Source organism: Castor canadensis, chromosome 19 (assembly GCF_047511655.1).
Source record: "Castor canadensis chromosome 19, mCasCan1.hap1v2, whole genome shotgun sequence".
Lineage (NCBI taxonomy): Eukaryota > Metazoa > Chordata > Mammalia > Rodentia > Castoridae > Castor > Castor canadensis.
In genome coordinates, this window is record NC_133404.1 from 30707378 (window position 1) to 30730493 (window position 23116).

The 23116-nt window shown below is 36.0% G+C and overlaps 1 protein-coding gene and 1 non-coding gene across 8 annotated transcripts in view; both read right to left on the reverse strand.

Annotated features, from left to right (window-relative positions):
* Window positions 1-23116, reverse strand: part of Lrrc28 (leucine rich repeat containing 28) — a 136316-nt gene that overhangs the window by 80169 nt on the left and 33031 nt on the right. For 6 of the 7 annotated variants that reach the window (XR_012443843.1, XM_074061577.1, XM_074061575.1 and 3 more), the window contains 2 exons: window positions 18878-18915; window positions 17975-18112 (listed from right to left, as the gene is read on the reverse strand). Coding sequence is in view for 6 of the 7 variants with exons in the window: in XM_074061577.1 (XP_073917678.1) it covers window positions 17975-18112; window positions 18878-18915 (176 nt within the window). In the remaining variant the exon portion in view is untranslated. Of the gene's footprint in view, window positions 1-7379; window positions 8183-17974; window positions 18113-18877; window positions 18916-23116 lie in introns of those variants that run through there. The other variant, XM_020161778.2, reaches the window with a different exon arrangement.
* On the reverse strand, window positions 21847-21948 carry LOC141419382 (U6 spliceosomal RNA). Its single transcript, XR_012444154.1, has one exon. It is a non-coding gene; the product is annotated as a U6 spliceosomal RNA (small nuclear RNA).

Below are 23116 nucleotides of genomic sequence, written 5' to 3' on the forward strand. Positions count from 1 at the left end.
TGTGTATTATTAACTTTTTTATAATATGCTATTTTGACTGATATTACAGATACATAAAAATCATTGAATAAAGTTAACTAATTTACCAATTTCCATGTACTATTTGTCAAGAAAAAGTGTTTTTCTGAAAGGTTACAAAAATATGAAAATCAAAAGAAATATGAGAGGTGGTTTTTAATTTTGGAAAAGGAAACACTATACCATTTGTATGTGTGTGCGTTCAAACAAAATGGGTTTTATATAGGTGCCAGCAGTTTAACTGAGTTCCTTTAAAGTCAGGGGTCCAGGAGGCACAAAGCTCATGTAACCTAATCTGTGTTTTCCTCAAATCCCCACTGGTCCATTTGCTTAAGAAACCCATGCTTCCTGGCTGTGTGCCGGCATACCAAACCTGCACAGTCGTGCATAGTTTTATTTCTGTTACTAAATTAGGAAACTGAAGCAGGCAATGTCTGGGCCAAGAGCAAACTGAAAAGGCCAGGCATCATTAGCCTCCCTAAAAGCTACATCATTATAATTTTTAATTAGAGATGCCAAAGTAATTTGGCCTAATAAGGAGTAATACTAAGAAATAATTAAATGAAGAAGACAGGGAGAGATTCAAGTGTTTAGCAGAAGCATTCTTTGGAGTAGCATTCATCATGATGTTGAAAATAAATTACCACTACTCGAGGCTTAATGTCCCAGTCCCAATTGCCGAGACCTAGATAGTGCCATGCTTTTCCAAGCAGTGAAGAAGAAATGCAAAGTTCTCACAATTTTTACAAAGATAAACTCACATACCCTCTGCAGAGCATTCAAGCAGGATGGAGTAGAGAAATATAAAGGATTTCAAGAAAACAAAGACACTTTATTTATAAATAACATAAAAATATGGAAGGAAAAACATGATTTTCCCTGCCCAAATTTTACTGACCTCTAATTAGCATATCACAAAGGTTTAAAAAATATAGCTCTTAATTAATATTCCTTAAAATATTTTAAACATACCCTAATACTTTATCAGAAGAAGGTAATGTTTAAATCTTTAAAGTGTTAGAAGAATTTTCATTCCAGAAATATCTGAATATTTTTCTTAAAAATGTTGTTAAATATTTATAAATCTCAAAGCAGTATTCATTTTAGTTTAGTTCTATGAAAAAAATTAAATGAATATTTGCTATAAAATCCATTTTATATAAATGGTTTATGCATTTAAATGCCAGATTTAGAAATTACAGAAAATTTAAGTTCAGGTCATATAACAGACCCTGAAAGACTTATTAACCAACAATGTTTATTATCCATCCTTTAGCAATACTTAGGTTTATAAAGCCAGTGACATGAATTCTAATAACCATCCTGACAACTTGGCACACTTTCACTCAATCTCCTTTTATATACTTGGGTGATCTCTATAGGACTTCAAAATGCACTGAGGTGATCTGGCTTGTGCTCAAACCCAGAGCCTTTTTTGCTGTTGCTTAGCTCCTACCAGTAGGAACAGGCCATCCCTGAGGAGCAGGGCAGGCCCACAGGAAGGCAGACCATACAGTCTCAAGTCTGCCCCTTCCTTGAATATGGAGGCAAAGTGAGACCAGGTCACAAGGCCCCCATTCTGCTCCTTTACCGTCCCTCTGCTACAAGAAGACAGTAGCACAAGAAGCAAGTCCACAGTCATAATTACATAAATAAAAATAAGAAACAGACCAGGTGATTAGGAAATTATATGAAGAGTGTAATGATCCCCACAGGACACTTCAATAAAATGTCCTCAGACTCCAATCCTTACCTTCTTGTTACTACCCACATACACATGAAGAAACACGTGAGTGGGTGGAGCATCAGAAAGAGAAAAAAACAACTTCTTCCATTATAAGAAAATCAATGAGGTCAAAAGAAATCCAAAAAAGAATAAAGTTGGGAGACTTTCACTGCCTCATTCAAAACCCTACCATACAGTTACAGTAATGAAGCCAAAGAGGAACTTCCCTAAGGTAGACATAGAGAATAAAGGGACAGAATCATTTCCAGGATTAAAACCATGTTTTTGGCCAACTAATTTTTGAAAAAACAGCCAGGTAATTCAACAAGGAAACAAATCACAACAAACAAATCAAATATTTCCAACAAATTTGTACTAAAGCAACCAAATATCCTATATGTAAAAATACCTCAACTCTTACACACATCCCATACAATAATTAGTTTGAAATGGAGTACAGGCATACATGTTAGAGGTAAAATCTAATATAAAACTTATAGAGTTGGAGAACAGTTTTGTGATCCTGGGTTTGGCAAATGTTTCTTAAATACGACATCAACAGCACAACCCAGAAAATATAAACCTGATAAACAGGGCACAATCAAAATTTAAAACTTCTACTCCTCCTTAAAAAGATAAAAACACAAACCACAGAATGAAAAAAAATTTGCAAATTATATATCTGATAAAGGATTTTTTAAAAAAAGCTTTAGCAAGGATTGATTTTAGTATAACAGGATAAAGTAGATGGGTATGGGGAGTAGAGAGAGAGACATTTCCTGTTCCCCACACTGGAAATGGGAGCAAAGACTCCTGATGTATTTTTATGTAGACAATAACATATGTTAGCAAACTTTCTATAAAAAGTCATTTAGTAAACAGATTTTGTGAACTGTTCAGTTATTGTCCTGTCCTAACTACTCAACTCTGTCACATAGCATAAAAGCAGCTTTGGATGACAACATGTGCAAGAATGGGCATGGCTGTGTTCCAATAAAACTTTATTTACAAAAACAGGTGAAGGATAAAAGCTGGCCCACAGGTCCCCATCCTTCCAGGTAATCAGATTCTGATTCTATCTTAAAAACGCCGTAAGTTGTAGATGGACTGACAGCAACATAAAATAATCCTCATTTATAAACATGCATATAAATTATGTCTGGTGGAGGGATAGTCCTCTGCCCCTGTGGAGAAAACCAACTTTGCCTCCATTATAACATTCATTTCAATATTCTTCATTTATAAAATGTCTGTGGATTCTCCTTTGAACTGGTTATAGCGCCTTATCAATTATGGCATTGATGAATTAAATAAAAGTTTAACCATATTGAAAATATTTATAGTTGTATTGGCGTCCTAAGCTTAATTTTTTTTTTTTTTGTGAAAATCCTCCTTTACCATCAGAATAAATAAAGAACCCCCACAATGCAATACCAAGTACACAAACACATCAATGATTTTATGGTCAAAAATTCTGAACAGACCTTTACCAAAGGAACAGCAAATAAACACATGAAATATGCTAATCTTTCGTTAATAATGAAATGCAAATTAAAGCCACAAGAAAATGCCACTACATAGCCACGAGGATAACTTCAGTTTAAAAGAAAAGACTGAAAAGACCAAATGTTGACAAGGATAAAGGAGATTGTCAGTGGGAATACAAATGTTACACCACTTTGGAAAACAGTTTGGCAAAGTTAAAAATATACTTATCATATAATACAGCAATTCTGTTCCTAAGTATTTACTCCAGAGAAAGGAAAATACATGTCCACAAAGAGACTGTGTGCAAATGTTCATAACAGTATGATTCATAACAGACCCAAATGGAAACAATCTAAATTATCAATCAACTGATGCAAAAAATACACAATGCCCCTACAACAAAAAAGTACTCAGCAGTAAGGAAAAAAAAACCTATTAAAACATGAGGCACCACACATACAAAAACATTATCCTAAGTAAAATAAGCCAGACAGAAAAGGCTACTTATTACACAATTCCATTTATATGAAATTTCTGGGAAAGTCAAAGCCATAGCTATAGTACGCACAGTCAGCAGTTGGCTGGGGGGTGGGAACAGGGACTGGCAACAAGTAACAGCTGGGAAGAGAGGATGGGAGTGTTTTTAAAGTAGAGGGTTTCTAAACTGTGCATTTAATGAAATTTATCAAATGTATATAAAATGGCAAATTTTATAGTATGTATCTCAATAAAGTTATCAAAAATCAAAGAGTAGAAACATAAATAAAGTATTAACTCATGCCAGGAACAAAATTACTAGCACTGTCATAAAGCTTAACAAGATGTTAACAATAAGACATTTCAATGTGATGTGTAAGAAAAAAGCAATGCACAGATCATACACTGTATAGCAGTTATAGATAATGCCCTGGAGATAAGGAAATGAGAGTTCTATTTCTTGTTTTACCATTTATATTTCATAACTTACCAGTGTTTTTAATGTAGAAGTAGTTAGGAATGTAAACTACAGATAGGAAATAAACAAACATAAATAACAGACAAAGCCTGAAAACATATGTTTCGTATGTCATGGAAATTTGCTTAAGCTTTCAAAGGTGTCATTTTATGTCCTTCATAAAATCAAGCCTGCTGGACTTACATATTTCAGAATGTAGAATTTTAGTGATGGAAGGTGTATTGGAACCCATCAAGTTAGAGCCTACCTACCACATTGGATAAGAAAATGGAAACAGAGGATCAAACAACATTAATTATAAAGGCTTTTACTTCATTGGAAATTTACAGTACTTTAAAACTCCATGGAATTCGATGTGTAGAAACTTAAATAGCTGTAATCTGTAAAGTTTGAAAGCAATGTCACAGGAGATCCTAAGCAAATCAAAACAATCAAGCAAGACATTGGCATTTTAGAATAGGTAAAAGAATCAGCACTGATTTATAGAACTGATTTGATCTACTTATATTAAAAGACTCAAAAAAAGGGAAAAGATTGCTTATATCTTTTTCCTTATACTTAAAATTAATAATGTTCTATAGTTTATACTAGTATAATTCACTAAACGCAATATAAATATTTGGTTCTTAGGTAGCTAAATAATTTAGTTCTATAACCTGTGTAAGATCCACATTCCATTGTGCCACTAAATCCTATCACTTAAAGAGAACAAATCTTGGAAATTTCTGAGTCAGAGCAGCCCCTCTTGTGGGTATGAAGACTGCAAGACAACACCCTATGTATAAAAGACTCCTCCTTCTCTGGTTAGACACACAGCACTGTCTCACTTTCTCAAACATGTATATAGTGTCAGTCTCCTAGTGATATCAGGTAAAGGAAGAACAGCTACGCAGAAATAGCAATTTTAGTTAAGGATATATACAATTTGGGTAATTGTGTGTATTTTAAAAAATGGTTTCCGTGAATAGAACTCCAATTGCCCAGGAAATATGAGCAAGAATTGACAAATTAAATTGCATCAAATAAAAAGCTTTTGCCCATCCATGGAAACTATTACCAGAATGAAGAGACAGCCCTCAGAATGGGAGAAAATCTTTGCTAGCTATTCATTGGATAAATGATTAATATCCTGAATATACAAAGAATTAAAGACCAAAAGAACAAATAATCCGATTAATAAGTGGGCAAATGAATTGAAGAAATAGTTCCCAGAAGTACAAATGGCTAATGAATACATAAGGAAATGCAAATCAAAACTACACTGAGACTCTATCTCATCCCAGTAAACAACAACAAATGCTGGCAAGAATGCAGGGGCACTGCTGGGAGGAATTTAAACTAGTGAAACCTCTATGGAAATTGGTATGGAGGTGCATCAAAAAAAAAACCTAAAACTAGACCTATTTATGACCTTGCTATATCACTCTTGATCATACATCCTAAGGAGTCTTAATCAACATACAAGAGAGACACCTTGTTTATTGCAGCACTATTCACAATAGCAAAGCTATGGAATCAGTCAAGATGAGTGAAGAAAGAAAATGTAATGTATATACAGAATGAAGTCTTATTTAACCATAAAGAAAAATGAAAAATTATGTCATTTGTAGAAAAAAGTGGATGGAACTGGAGATCATCATGTTGAATGAGAGAAGCCAAATTCAAAAAGTCAAATATTGTGTGTTTTAGATTCGCTATGTGAAATCTAGGTCTAAAATGATAAAGATAACAAAAACAATGTGACATGAGCATAAAAAGAGGACTGTAAGGGAAGATCAATAGGAGAGGGGAGGAGGAACAGGGAAGGCAGTGGGGGATGAAGAGGGTCAAAGTACATTACATGACACCATAATGAAACACAACAAATATGGCTTTAAAAAGAGGGGGAGGAAGATGAGGGTTAAGGAAATAAAGGAAATGAATTGTTCAAAGTATATAGAATGTCATCTATGGGATTATCACCAATATTAATATATATTAATAAAAAAGTATAAGAAGGGGGAAGAAGGATAGAGGGGGATGAATTTGATCAAAGCACATTATACACATGTATGGAAGTATCACCCCTTTGTATAATTAATACATACTACTTTTAAAAAAGAAAAGTGAAGACGTTAGAAAGATGCTTTCCAATGTACATTTGCTCTGCTTTAAGTTAAACAGCATTTTAGATTTTTTTTGAAGAAGGATCTTGCTATTTAGCCCGAGCTGGCCTCAGAATCTTGATCCTGCCTCAACCTCACTGTGATTACAGGCTACACAACCATGTCTGCTTAAGCATCATTTCCATAGCATGAAAAATAAAATTATAAGGCTATTTCTTTGATTACTTGAATATTTTAATAACTAAAACTTTAATCTTCTTTATCTATAAGAAACTTGAACTTTCTAAAAAATATGTATTTAGCCAGGTGCTGGTGGCTCATGTCTGTAATCCTAGCTACTCAGAAGGAGGCAGAGATCAGGAGGATCGCAGCTCAAAGCCAGTCCAGGCAAATAGCTCATGAGACCCTATCTCAACAAAACCCCATCACACACAAAAAAAGAGCTGGTGGAGTGGCTCAAGGTGTAGGCCCTGAGTTCAAACCCCAGTACTGAAAAAAAAATGTATTGGGAGAAAGAAGCATTCTAAGATCTAGAATTCTAAACCTCTCTCTCTCAAGATATATACACACACATACATATACATATATCTTTCAACCATTTTTCCAATAAACTTTTTAATTATTTCAACACTTTATGATAATGACTATGAAGTTATAGCAAAAGCTAACTCATTTTAGGAAAATGATATATGTTCTATAAATAATACAACTTCCACAAAACCTGATGTTATTCCTTAAAAACTAAGTACTAAGATAATAATATTGGTTTATAAATTCAAAATAAATGATGAATGCCAAATTTATGAAACTAAAAAGAAAAAAGTCACCAAAATAGACCATGCTAGTTTTGCTGTGACAAAATACCTGAGAAAATCAAGGTAAAAGAGAAATGATTCACTCTGGCTCCAGTTTTAGGGGTCTCAGTTCATGGCCGTTCTGTTGTTTCTGGCTGTGATGAGTCAGACATCAAGGTGGGAAGCATATGGTGGAGCAGAGATGCCCCACATGGTGGCCAGGCAGCTGGGGACAAGATTTGTCCTTCAAAGGCACGGCCCCAGGGACCCAGTCTCTCCCCTCTAGGACCCACCTCCGAATGTTTCCACACCTTCCAATAGCGCCACCAACTTGAGAACAGGCTTCAATACAGGGACCTGCGGGAGCCATTCCACTTCCAAACTATTACAACCTGCCATCCTAATTCTCTGTCAGAATATGCCAGGTGCACAGACAGAGCAGATCCAGTTAAGAGGTAGAAAATATGCACAACCAACTAGTACTATTGGCTACAGGCATACAAGGGCACTCATTTCTGGAACCCTTCCTCATGCCCTCTGCCAGTTTTGATTTCGCGTTTTCTCACTACCCACAACAAATGCACAGTGAAAATTAAATATGCTGAAAATTTATCAAAACACCTGCTTAAAAAAAAAGAATTAAAGCAAGAATTGCAATGCCAATTGTGTGTGGGGGGGATGTTTAACAAGCAGCATCAAAACAACATTTCTTTAATTGCTTCTCCTTACGAGAACTCCTTGGGCAAACTGTAAATCTTTTCCTTCTCTAAAACAATCATTAACTCTAAAATTACTTACAGAACAATCCGATTTAAATTAAAACCCTTAACAAGGTTAAAACAACTTACAGATGAAGTAAGGCCAACATGATGTTCAAATAACAAATGAAAAATTAAAATGTTTTTACATACTGAAGACACTACTTATAAAGATATAATTATTTGGTCCCTTAACCTATATCTTACAAGTTAATTTTTCTTCACAATTATATAGTTTGACATGAAACCATAATTTTTTGATCTTGTCACAAAACCACAATATACTAAAATCAAGGGAAAGATATCAACTGAAGCTATAAAATAAATACGAAAATCCAACCTTTGTTTTTGTATTTAAAATTTTTTTCCAAAGGCTTGCTTAGTAAATGCAATATATTAAACACCATTAATGTAAGAAAAAAAATGTATTTGATTCTTGAAAGCTACTTAGTAAAATGAACTATGAACACATTTTACTAAGATATCATAAGGTATGACAGAAATTACTCCATGCCACCTCTAAAATACGGCAAGCTGATTTAGATACAAAAATAACTAAATCTCTAAAGTCTCCTGAATAGATTATGTCTAAGAAAATATATTTATAAATTCTCAAGAAAATTCACCCCAAAAGATGAAGAACATTTCTAAGAGCTAAGCAACAGTGGCTTATGCTTTTAATTCTAGCCACTTGGGAGGCTGAGATTGTGAGAATAATGATTCAAGGCCAGCCCTGGCAAAAAGTTTGTAAGACTTCAACAGGGAAAAAAAAAAAAAAAAAAAAAGCAGCAGCAGCTGGACTTGGTGGTATTCATCTGTCATCCCAGCTGTGGAGGAAAGTGTAAATTTTAGGAGGCTCATGGTTCAGGCAGGCCTAGGTAAAAAGTGAAACCCTTTCTCCAAAGTAACTAGAACAAAATGGACTGGAGGGATGGCTCAAGCTGTAGAACACCTGCCTAGCAAGCACAAAACCCTTAGTTCAAGGCAGTCATGATAAAGATAAATAAATGGTTAGAACCCAGTAGAAGCTTCTATAATGACAGTCACCATTCTGTTGGGTAATTTATTTAAGAGGGATATTAATGAAGGAAATAATTCATCCAATCTGCATTTGAGAGAGAGAATCCTGGAAGCAGTGCATATGACAGACTAGGAAATAGACATATCTCAAGAGACAAGCAGTGAAAATACCCAAATACAAAGTTTCGGCACTCCACTCACACAAGGCCCCTGCACACCACTTACATGCCAGCTCAGTCCCTCATGGCAGGTGTGACTTCTCCTTAAACTCTCTTACTGACCTCAGTACTGTCTCTATACACCCGGTTTGTAATACACAATGGTGTAATAAATTATTGGCTTGCAGAGAACTGTGTTGTGAGGTGGCTTTGGATCTGATGCAAGCTGCTTCTAAATTTCTTCAAGAGGAATGATCGTGGAAAAGAGCTCAGTGTGCCTTGGCCAGAAGATGGCTGATGGCACAGGCTTGGCACGTCTCAGGGGCCTACTTTTCTACTTTTACCTTTTTTTTTTTTTTTTAATTACTGTCACAACGAACTTTTGTTTTTCAGACACTGGGCAAGTTTTTCCCCCATTTTCCTTCAAACCCTTCCTAAAAAGGAATATGTTCTGTATCAGACACTGAAAAGGACACATGATCCAGAAGACAACACTTTATTGTTCTTTTAGAAGAATTTTATGGCCATTTTTATTCTAAGGTTTTTTTGTCAAATTACCAAGGTTTATAAAAGTGTATAAATACAATTTAAAAGAGGTCCATTTATAAGCTGACTGTATAATATGTAATAGTATCTATAGTACAAATATTTTTCTGAGAAATTTATGTATATTATTTAACCTAGTATACTAATTTTTTTAAACACTGAAATAAAATATCTCTCTATAAGTAACAAACTACTTCGCTAATAGAAGACTACAAACTTTATGTCTGTAAAAGTCATTGGAAGGTTAGGCTCTATGAACTCAGGCCTCTGGTAGACAATTGATTCACTTATTCAGTGGTCACTGAAGCAAAAAGAGAAAGACTGTTAGAAGCTACCTTCTCCCATTTGTTCTCAAAATGGATCTTTGGTTGGGGTTATAGTTCATTGGTAGAGCTCCTGCCTGGCATGTGCAAGGTCCTGGACTCAATCCCAGCAAAAAAAAAAAAAAAAAAATCCTCTCAGCACTGTACTGAGGTAATGACTAACTATACTAACATATTCAATACCTCCTTCTCTCTCTCTAGTTTCTTCTTTGCAAGTATGCAACTTCAAATATTAGGCAATAAATTATTATAACTTCCTTTGAAGCTTGAATCTAGATTTTGTTCACCTTCATAGTGCCTACTTTCTCTAATACATAGCATGATATGCTTTGATCAAAACATATTTGTTGTTGTTGCTAGGCAGATGAGACACTAAGACTCCCAGGTCATGTAGATACTGCTACAAAATAGACAAAGTCCATTGACAGACATTGCTGACCACAAATTATGCAGCAAAGTGTCTAAAATATGCATTTTAGACACTTTGTCAGAGGGAGATATGCTAACACCAGCACTAATGTGTGATCAGTGAAGGGCTAAGTCTCCCAGAGGGGTAAAACACCCGCAATTACTGTGGTATCTGCCTATGAAGCAGAATATGGGGTGAACAGCCTTGATTAAGCAGTGATAGGAGATACCATAAGACACTTTGTGTTTGGGATTTGAGCTGATCACTGAGGAGGCAGGCACAGTGGAATGTGAAGTCAGAGGTGACCCAGTGTTCCTGGGCCACCAAGCACTCCTAGAAAATGTAAGGCAGGGAATTCCACAGAATTTCCAAGGCCAGGGCTGTAGCTATGGAGTAGGATCTGCACCTCTGAAGAAATACTGTAGCCCAAGTCACAGTCTGTCAGCTTGTGCCACACAACAGTCTCCACAAATAGAGTAGCAAGCAACAGGGGACTCCAAGGGCCCAGGCTTGTATTTCCCCTATGGTCCCTGGAGTCAAAGGCTGATCTGTCACTTCCTCCCACCTCCAACACAAGACCATAAGCACAGAGGTTTCAGAGCAAATTAGGCAGCAATGGAGCAGACCTGAGAAGAGACACGAAAGTTCATCCCAACTTACTGCTTTATTTGCTTTAGCAGAAGCTCAACTAGAGGAAAAATAAATTTTAAGGAAAACAATAAACTTGATCATACTTGCAGCTTGAGTTACACAAACAATTCATGCTGGTTATATGTAGGACACATTCCTGTGCTTGTACAGACTTTCAGCCATTAAAGTACAACTCGTTCATGTTTTTAATTTGGGCTAAAAATCCTTCCTTTTTTGGTATGCAAAACAACTTTTCAAGGATAAAAGCATTTTATAAAAAAATTTTTTAAAGGCTGATTTATATGCCAGATGTAAGCAACATCTTTTCTGGCTCCTGGATACTTTTTGCTGCTTGTTACCATAGAATTCCCTCATGGGAGTTCACAGAGAGTTGATGGCCACAAAAGTATCAGGCTTTTCTTGACTGTCCAGGATTAGCTGGGTTTTTTGTCACTCCAGTATCATTGGCCTTAGTGGTTGTTAAAATGGTAAATCACAAAGTGTTTGGCAAGGGTAGGTGCCCTGATGGAAACTTTCCCCCAACAATCCTTTACTTGTAGGTGTACAGTAATACATCACATAATTTTCATAACACATGACATAGTTTTATGTCAGCAAGTTAGAAAAAGCTTTTTGTAGGATATTAGTTTAAATTTGTTCTAAACAAATCATGTTACATAGTTTTGATACAGGGAGTAGGAAAAAAAGGAATATGTATATCCACACATATACGCATACATATGTACATATAGGTGTATGTATGTGTGTGTGTATATATATATATAAACAATTAGATGAGAAAAGCAAAGACTGCCTAATAGAACTTCCACTTGAAGACATGACAGAGTAACTGATACCAGACTCATCTCCCTCTGAAATACAATAAAACTAGTCAAAAAACATCTGAAGTAACTTTTCAAGCAATGACAGGCAACATACTCCCTGGATGAGCTCCATGTGGGACCTGGCTTTTGCCAAAGGTTATATTCTAGGCCACAGGGAACTGGAACCCAAACAGAACTTCAATCTACAGAAGTCAAGAGTCAAAGATCAGAGCTTGGGGTAACTGAAGCACTTGGAAAATGCTGAAAGAAGGCAAAAAGGGTGACATGGTCTGAATGCTTATATCCCATCAAAATTCTTATGTTGAAACCTAATCATCAATATGATGATACTGGAAGGTGAGGACTTTTGGAGACCATCAATTTAGAGGGTGGAGAGCCTCACTGAGGGGATTAGTGCACTTATGAAAGAGGCCACAGAAAGACTACCTCTTCTACCTTGTGAGGACACAAGAGAAGGTGCTTTGCTCTCTGTGAACCAGACACCAAATCTGCTGGTGCCTTGATCCTGGACTTCTCAGCCTCCAAACTATGAGAAATAAATTTTTGTTTATAAGCTACCCAGCCTACAGTTTTGTTTTTGATTTTTAAATAGCAGCCTGAATGGACGAAAATAGAGGATAATAAATAGCACAAGGGAGAACACAAAGTAGTAGTGGAATAGTAGACAGGTCAATAGGTATCACCCAATTTTTAGATCAGGATGGGGAAAAAAAGATTTAACAACAAAAAACAAAGTTTCAGTGACTAGCAGAACAATATCTAATGACCCAACGTGTAATAAAGTTCCAGAAAGAGGAAATGTGGGACTAAAAATATTTAAAGAAATGACAGAAGATTTTCCAACACGGGCATCCAGAAAATCCCAAAGGACTGTTTAGAAATCATACATTGAGACACACCATAGACAAGTTGCAATGCCAAAAATAATAGAAAGATCGTAATGCAGCCACAATAAAAAGACACTGTTATACAGCGTAATAATGACACAAATTACAAAAAATAATGAATGCCAGAGACCATGGGAGCACTAAAAGAAAAAAAAAATCTAATTAACCCAGAGAAAATACCCTTCAAAACCAATGTGAAATAAAGACACTTATGAATAAACAAACAAACAAATCATGATAGCTCACTGTCAGAACTGTGCTACAAGAAATAATGAAGGAAGCATTCAAGCTGAAATGACAGCAGATTAAAAGCAGATTTAGAGAAAAGAACGAAGAGCTCATATACAAAATATATGAAACAAGAACATAAAGGAAGGAAGGTACATGGAAGTATACTATTGCCAGGTTCTGATCATTTATATGAATGGCACAATTTTCTAAGTGTAATAACTTAAAGATGCATATTATAAGCCCTAGAGAAGAGCTGAGACAATGGAGAAAATAAAATGGAACACTAAAATATACTCAACTAATTAAAAAGAAAACAGAGAGAAGTCACAAAAGAACCACAAACTGGTCGCCAGTGGGGAGAAGGGAAGCTAAATGCTATTTTAAAAAGCAACTAACACAGGTGGATATACCGCATAGTCAGAGTTCTTAAAACCCATCAGAGACTGAGAATGCAGAAGACCTAAACCAACTCCAGAGACTGACAGGCCCATTTTAAAACACCAGACCCTTACCTGTCCTCATACCTCACTGAGAAAGAGGGAGGACAAGGAATCTGCCACAGCCTGGGAAACCAGCCCAACCGTGAAGAGCTTTATGTGGACTGGAAGCCAGCATAGTGCTAGAGGAGCCTCAGGTGCAAAGGGAATGAACCAACCCTCCCCTAACACACACACACACCCTTCCCACAGTACTTAAGCTTTCAACTAGGGAAGACCAAAAGGAGGGAGGCAAAGGACAGGACAAACCTCTCAGAGGCAAGACTATCTTCACAGAGTAGAAGGCAAGAGGCAGAACTGCTTGAGGGAAACAGAATTTCTCAGCAACCAAAAGAATTGGCAGTCAGTCTACAGAACAGGAAGGTAACTCCTACAATTCAGAAAAATTTGCAATAGTTGGTACATACATGACAAAGTACTCATGCCATTAGGAGGGAAACACAAAAGAAAACAACACAATACTACTTCATACCCATTAGGATTGCTAAAAATGATAAATACCCAAACAAAAACCAGACAACACCAAACACTGGCAAGGATGTGGAGTGACTGGACCTCTTGCATTGCTGGGAGAAGAGTCACTAGGATAACCACTTTGAAAACTGGCAATTTCTAACAAAGTAGGTGTACTCCAACCCAAGAAACAACCCAAAGAAAATAAAAACACATGCCCACAAAAAAAACCTGTACAAAAATGTTTCGTTAACTTTATTCAAATGAAAGCTAAAAAAAAAAACCAAACAAACATTTGTCCATCAAGAGGACAACAAATATACAAATTGAATGTTTATGTAATGGAGTACTATGCTGTAATAAAAAAACAAAAACTACTGATACACGCAACAGCATGTATGCATTTTAATCTCATTATTTTCAGTGAAAGAAGCCAGATGCAGAGACTGCACTACATCATTTCATTTATATTTAGTTCAGCAAGTCATTAGTCCACAGTGATACAAGTTAAAAGAGTTTTTGGTCTTCACAGTGCTTCATCCTGTCTCTATACCACTGTTCTCTACACCTCACAAATTATGTTCATATATCTACTAGGAAAAGTTCCAAGTATATTTTTAAAAAAGGCAAGAGCTGGTGCCATGGCTCAAGCGGTAGAGTGACTGTCTAGCAAGCATGAGGCCTCAAGTTCAAGTACTAGCACTGCCCCTCCACGCCCCACACCCCCCAAAAAAGCAAAGAGCAGGTGACAAGCAGAATAAGAATAAAGCACTTCATACGGAGACATACTAATGGTGATGCTGCTACTAACCCTGGGGTTCCTACTATTCAATATAGCTTTTGTGGTTTCAAGGCGTTAAGAGTTAACAGGAGAGTGTAATATACAACATAGTACCGCGGTTGGGTAAATAGGAAAGTGGAATATACAATTAATCCTATGCCTCAGACAAGCTGTTATGTGGCACTTGTTGGTTGCACTTCAGAGACAACAATCAGAGCTAGCTTAAGCATAAAGCCTGCACCTTCTCTCAGCTTCATCTTCCTCTCTCTCTCTCTCTCTGTTTCCTAGTCCACAGGGCTATTCCCCAGCACCTTGCAAGATAAAACAGTATTGTGCAGTAGCCCAGAAAGAAAAACAAATTGATTTTTTTCCTGCCTTCCCTGCTCTTTTCTTCTTTCCTACCAGTCTCTTCTAAAATTCCCAGGAAAAGAACTGGCCATGCCTGGGTCAGTCAAATGAGAAAAAGTGATGCACAGCAGAAAACAGCAGTATCTTGCAATCCAGCAGGACAAGGGGAAGGTGGGGAAGCTCACTAGATACCAAACCATGGACCTGTTTCAGAAACTGATGGCAACACTGACCTCCTTCCCCATGACAATATGGCCATACAGACCCCAACTGGGCCTACAATTCCAGGGGCTTCATAAAAGCTCCATAATCTACTCTTACATCCTGCCTTTAAAATTCTATATCCATCTAGATTTTTCAAATTTTAAGTAGTAATATGAATCATATTCATGCTTTCAACCACAATAAATACAGTAAAATGGTAAGGTTTTGCTTTGTTTTGGTGGTACTAAGGTTTGAACACAGAGCCTTATGCTTACTAAGCAGGTGCTCCAGCCTAAGCCATGCCCCCAGAGTTTTATACCTTAGTTATTTTTCAAAGCGGGTCTTATGGTTTTGCCCAGGCCAGCCTGAATGACAATTCTCCTATTTATGCTTCCCACATAGCTGAGATGACAAGCATATGCCACCACCCAGCTTTTAATGGTTGGGATGGGGGTCTCATAAACTTTTTGTCCAGGCTGGCCTTGATCCCCTGATCCTCTGTACCTCTGCCTCCCCAAGTAGCAAGGATTACAGGTATGAGCTATCATGCCCAGCTAAAAATCTTAAGTTTTTTGAAGGAATGCAGCATAAAAGAAGCCCACATAACAGCATGGGCTATGTAGACAGGGTTATTAATTACATATCAGCTGGTGTCTACTGCCATTAAAGGGATATTTCTATATCTATAATAGAATCTCCTAAGATAGCCCCCCTGCTATTCAAGTCCTAACATCTGAAATGACCTCACAATGAGGAGATGTATAAAGTGGGATAAATAAGCAATAGGGCCTTGTCCACTGCACTCATAATGCCCAGGAAGAAAAAGCCAACTTGAAGCTCAATTTGCCAGGTGACAGTTACTCACACCTATACTCCTAGCTACTCAGGAGGCAGAGATCAGGAGGATTATGGTTTGAGGCCAGCCTGGACAAATAGTTCATGAAATCCTATCTTGAAAACACTCAGTGCAAAAAAGGGCTGTCAGAATGACTGAAGTGGTAGAGTGCCAGCCTAGCAAGAAAGAGACACTGAGTTCAAACCCCAGAACTGCCAAAAAAAGCTCAATTAAAAGTTCCCACTCAAAATATACAACTACAGAATATAACTTCACCCAAAGTAAGCACATAGAAATAAAGCTAGAAAAATAAAAGAATGTATGACTCAATTCCTCTGTATACAGGTGAGATATAAGTTAAAAAATGTATGGAAAGTAGTCAGGAAACATACACTCTTCCCTGGTTATTGGGAGGCAGTTAGTGATATTAGAAGTACATCCTTAGTCTCTGAGAATGTAAAGTGGAAGGAAATGAATGCATTCTATCACAAAATGTGCTTATGTTACAGGAAAAGACAGAATAATAGAACAGAATTATTATCTTACATGTTTTTTATGTATGTAAAAAAGGGTTGACAAATACATTATACCTATTCATTTTGATTCTATAACTTGCATACGTGTCATATAAAAAATACTTTGAAAAGCTGAAGCATTATCTTTGTTGATACATGTTCTTGGTAATCCTAAAGAGATATGTAATTTTTTGGATATATGGATATATAAACTTGATGAAAGCTAGAATGATGAAACATCACAGAGTCTGATCACATAATTAACTCTCAAGGAAAGATCATATTCCTATACTCGACTGAAAATTTTCACATTAAATACAATTATAACAATAAGACACTCATTATATGAGGTTAAAGTACTATATTTAAAGAAAAGTCACTGCTTTACTGATATAATTTGTATAAATGGTATTGAACCTATATATTAAGGCTGCCATATAAAATTTAAAAATAAATCAGTTACCATGTTTTCATTTAGAAATGTCTGTATTTGAAGGAACTTTGGAGAAAATGTTTTTAAATCGCAAGGAAATATGAGTTTTTCACTCAGGCTTTCGCATGCACAGTATTTAATATTCTCATGGATCCCTCAAGTTCTATGACAGGTAGTAATCTGTGATTTTGTTTGAGTCACACACTTCACATGGACACACTAAGAGACTGGGTGGTATTCTCAGGAATTACTAAATAAAAATAATTTTAACCTATGCAACATCTGTATTTTTCTCTGCTCATTCCTGAATACAAAGCAATCTTCATGTAACACTTGAAGTATAAGTTGTTTAATTTTTAATTGCATTTCCTCTTTGTTTTCAAGGGAAATAAGGTATGACATGAAGTTGTAAATAGGGAATCACAAAGGAAGGTTCCTGGATGCCCCTCCCAAAAACGTTAAAGACATTAATGGTGACTCACGAGAGATTTTAGTACAGTCTGTCTACAGCGCACTGTGATCTAATCAAATGTTCAACAGGCAGAACTGACAATTCTAGGAGTTGATTTAAATTGTTCTACTAAATTTGAGTATGATTCTTTAATAAATCAAAGTTAATACACATGAGTTACCTTACTAACGAGTGAGACTTAAAACAACAACCCTATGCATCTGCCTTTTGGGTGCTAAAATGATTCTATCACAAAGTTTACCTAAATTCTCTTACAGAGCTCTTTATACAAATATCTTTCCCTGGACATGACGGGACAGGACACTGATTGAAGTGCACAAGTGTAGTAACTGCAACCCCATCTGAGACATGAATGCTACTTTCTTAGGTTTACATGAGAAGAAAGACTCTTGGTCATATTTCACCTGTACTCCTTTGTGCTGTCTTCAAACAGTTCCAAATATATTTACAGCCACAGCTATTGCCTCAGCACATGGTGAGAAACATGAATAATAGCAGACTTATCACAGACAAGAAGCTACTGTTTCTTGAAACTACGATTACCTGGAGGGAGGAATTGCAGTTGGTTATTAGCTAATCGAAGATGACGTAAAGCTCTCAGACGACCAATTTCTGGGCAAACAATCTTTAAGGCATTGTCACTAAGATCCAAACACTGGAGTTTTACAAGGGACCCAATGGCTTCAAAGAGAAGAGAAAGGGAAGGGAAAAATGAGTCTGACTTAAGCATTATACCAAATCTTTAATGCAAGTAATCCAAGTTGAAGTATTTTAATTCTTAACATTCCTGTCTCAGCTGCTCACAAAATAATAAAAACATAAATCAAACTAAGCTTTAGAAATACTTCTACCTTGAGATAAGATGTTCATAACTTAAAAAGAAAACAAATGAAAATGTTAAAACAATGTAAAAATTGTTTGACTAAATACATAATTCAAGAATTAAGCTGTGGCACATGCCTGTAATCATAGAGCTAAATAGGATGAGGCAGCAGGATCTCAAGTTTGAGGCCAGCCTGGGCTGCACAGGGAGACCTTGTGTCAAACAAATAAGAAATAATTAATACACAAGATCTTTTTTTTAATCTAACAAAAATTCTTAACTGGATTTATTAAGCTTAGAAATTATTTTATTTTTTGACCTAATAGCAATTTATCTAATAATTTACCTAACCATTACAGCCATTTGAGACTTACTTAATCATAATACCTTTCTTTTTTAAAAAAAATTTTTGCAGTATTGGGACTTGAACATATTATTTACTCATAATTAGCAACTGAACTTATTAGTGGGGAAAAAGTTTTGAAGCTTACACATGAAAAGTTCTTCATAATTATAATTCCCTAATGTATCAATGAAACTAGGGTTGAAAAGATAATCTGTTCTACTTACAAAGTGAAACTTAAACTATACTATCTTCTAACTAAAAATTTATGAGTGCTCACCTTCAGGAACCACAACTATGTTATTTGAGTGAAGGTACCTGTGGGGAAAGGCAGGAAGAGAGAAAAAAAGAGAGTTGTTATCATTCAGTGTCTTTGTCAGATAATCAGTTAATAAATGCTCACTTTGAAATTTATCAACTATAAATGAAGTAAAACTTTCTTTCACATGTTACTGAACTGTAGCAATACAAGGTACATTTACCATAGCTAATTAATAATACTTTGAGAATATTTCATATTAGAATCACAAATATTAAATCTATTTCCTGGCATATTATTTTTAAGCCTGTATAATAATTATAAGGTATTTTTTCAGCCTCAATAAAAAATTACTAGTTTCTCCAGTCATTTAAATTATTCAGGCTTTCAGAAACACACCTATCAACACCTATTGTGTAAAGCAGATGCAACTTTAAGTGTCTAAAGGTAACTTCACAAGATGGAGATCTCTCTAGCTGGCATGGTTACTGAGAGCCAGGAATGGAGAGGTTAAATATTCATCATTTAAAGAATTTGCAGAGGGCAGTGGGTGTAGCTCCGTGGAAGAGCCCTTGCCTCTCATGCAGGAGGTGCTAGGTTTCATCCCCAGCACTGCAGTAATCTGTAGAAATACTCAGTTGTCAAAGTACAGACTTTATTTTATAGCAAAAGGAACTTTGTAAACAAGAAGTCAAATTCTTCTCTTAAAATTTAAAGCAAAACAGAAAACACCAAGAATGACAACTCCAGGCAAGTGGAAGGCATGAACTTTTCCCACTGAAATATCTGTAGCGCACTCTGGTGGAGACTCCATGTAATCATCAGTAACCAGTTACAGCAAAACAACACAGGGACTGCTGGAGATCATACAGTAATAATTTAAGAAAATAAATTTACAACACTGATTTTGAGAGAAGAGAACTATATTTTAATAAACTTTATTTTCAAACCTGTCAATAAATCCTCATAAAGTATTTTAAATAGAATTTAGAAATTTTCTACATTTTAGAAGTCTGATACATGTTAAAATATCAATGAGCACAAAATAAGAAAAATATAAATATAAAATTAATTTTATGGAGATTATAATTAATTAAATCAATTACTGTAGACAGTATTAACCTGCTGGGTACTGACATCAGCTCAGGTCTGGACACAGTCGAATATAAATTCTTTAATTTTTTTCCAGGAAGCCTCCAACCTTTTCATTAATGATTCTTACTGTTTGGAACCAACTTTTCAAAAATGGACACGCACAGAAGAAGCCAGGTCATCTGGTCAACAATGTCACAAGCTCAAACTCCCCCACCAGAACATAACTCCCTGGGGAAGACAAACAAGCACCCCCTCCTGCCGTCCAACCAACATGTAGCTTTCCCTTCTTTCTTCCTATAAATTACTGCACTACCAACTGATGGAGGAGGCCAATCTGAGCTTACAGCTCCTGCCTGCTGGCCGGATGGCCATGCAATCAAGCCTTTTCTTCTTGCTAAAGCCCAGTGCTATAGTTTTGGCTTTCGTCTTTGGGGCTAACAGTGTAACACAACTCAGTCGAGTGTGCCATTCTATGGTGAATTTCATTCTTCATTTGTGGACATGAACTGATTACACATTTTAGTTCTCAAGCATTAATTTTAGGAAGGAATACCTCATTACTTTGCCAGGTGACCTTAAAAAAATCTTTGAGCCAGAAGACTAAATAAATATGCATGCACACATGCACACACACACAAATATACAAACTTACACTTGTTACACAAAAGCCAGAGTGCTATCATATGAAAATAAAGACAGAACTGGCTATTTAAAAAACTGTTTCAGCAGGGCACAGTGGCTCATACCTGCAATCCCTGGTACTAGGGAGGTAGAGATCAGGAGGATTGTAGTTCTTGGCCAGCCTGGGCAAAAAGTTAGGGAGACCTCATCTAAGCAAAATAAGCCAGGCACACACTTGGAATCCAGCTACATGGGAGGTATAGGCAGGAGGATTGAGGTCTCAGGCCCACCTAGGGAAATGGGAAACCCTATCTAATGACAAATAATAATGTAAAGCAAAAAAAAAAAAAAAACAAACAAAGAGGGGCTGAAGGCGTGGCTCCAATGGCACAATGATTGCCCAGCAAGCACAAGACAGGGAGTTTTCACTCCCTGCATGGGGAGAAGGAAAGGTTTCTCTCTTTTCTTTCATTTCTACCCACTTTTACCCTGTTATATCAAATTCCTTTTCTAATAAACGTTATTATTTTTACAAAAAAAATTGTTTCCACAAAATACCTGTCTCACCTTAAGGTCTATCTCTAAAAAAGAACTTTAGAATGTTCAAATCAAATTAGTGCACTATTATAACTGAAATTTTAAAAGTATACTTTAACATTAAATTTATCTAAAGTTATAATGAAGATGCTGTATAAAGTAATGCGGAGTGTCCCAAAGTCCTGATACACATTAGAATCACCAGGGTCTTCAAGATGCTGGTGCCACAAGCCATCATGGACTAAGAGAAACAGCATCTTGGGTCCTTCAAAGTACTTCTGGTGTGCTAGCAACTGAGAATCGGCACTGGCAGCTGACACAGTGGCTCAGAGAGCAGGCTCTGCAGCCAGACTGCCTGCACCGGCATTCACCTAATTTAGGAAAGTATTAAGAACAGCGTCAGTAACATACAGATGCTGTAGGGATTATGAACCAATAAATGCAAAGCTCTTCGAACAGTGCTTGATACACAATGAGGGCTCAGTGGATGCTACTGATATCTATTACACTTACAAATTACTTGTAATCTCAGGCTCATGACTTCAAATTTAAGTCACTTGTTTTTAAAAATAATTTCAGAGTAGTTGAAATACCAGTATTTTCAATGTAACTAGTTTTCACCATGTTCTTCTCTCAAAATAATGCAGAATATCTCACTCATTCCTGGTAGGAATGCCACTTTTGGGTACAGCCACTTTGGAAAATGGCTTGGTAGTTTTTTTCTTTTTTTTTTTTTTTTAAATATGGAATGTTTCATGAATTTGCGGTCATTCTTGTATAGGGACCATATTAATCTCTGTATTGTTCCAGTTTTTGTATATGTGCTTCCAAAGCAGCACTGATAGTTGTTTTTTTTTTTTAAATAAACTTAAACTCATACTTTTACTTAATAATATAATATGCCAACATCAGTTTCCTAGCTGTGACAAGTGTCCCCTGGAACTCTTAAGATGTTAAAAACAACAGTAATGGGTGGATGTATACCAGAAACTGGATGAGGTCCTATCTGTGCAACTTTCCTCTAAGTATGAAATTTATTCTAAGGTTAAAAAAAGAAATACTGATTTTTTTAAAGCAAGAAACAGGACTTCCACTTCCAGCCATAGTGGAGTTAACAGAGACCAGAGACCAGATTTGACCCAACTGCTATGAATTTAAAAAAAAAAAAAAAAAAGGCGGAAATATACGAAACTACTATTTTTACACATTGACAACAGGTAACTAAGAATGTTCCCTAAGAGTAAGAAAACAAATGAAGTAAACCACATAATCTCCTGGCTTTCTGCTTAGAGGCAAATTCTGGACTACAGAACAGGAAGATAATTTATTCCCAGGTTATAGGGACACAAATTAGAGTTTGGGCAGCTGTGAGTTGTGGGGGTGAGTTCAGGAGAAAGAGCTACAGAAAAAAAAAAAAAAATAGAACAACAAAAAACTCCAAAAATGTAAGGAACCCCTTGATTCTTAGCTAAATTCTAAAACATCCATGCATAAACCACAAGAAAAGGCAGCAGAAAAGCAATCAGCTGAATAAGTTCACAGAGCTCACAGGGCTGACATTCAAGTTGTAAGCATTTGAGAGGAGGGGAGATTGAAAAGAGATCTTAGGAAGCCTGTGCCTTTGTAACAGGGCTCAATTATCTTTAGAAGTTACTGTAGACCTATTCTAAAAAAGCATAAAACAACCATTCAAGGATCAAATTAAATTGCAAATAACTGCATGCCAGAAAAAAAAACACAACAAAAAGAAAACAAAATCTAGATACTTGTTATTGTAAAATTTGTGAAGTTCATCAACTAATCAAAAAGTAAAAATCAAGAAAACATGATCCCAAACCAGGAGAAAAACCAATCAACACAAATAGACCCAATATGAAAAAGTGGAATTAGCAAACAAGGACATTAAAATAGCTATAATAACTATAAAAAGCTTAAATAAAAATTAAGAATTCTATGAGAACTATACAATACAAAGAAAAACTAAATAGAACTTCTAGATGGGAAATA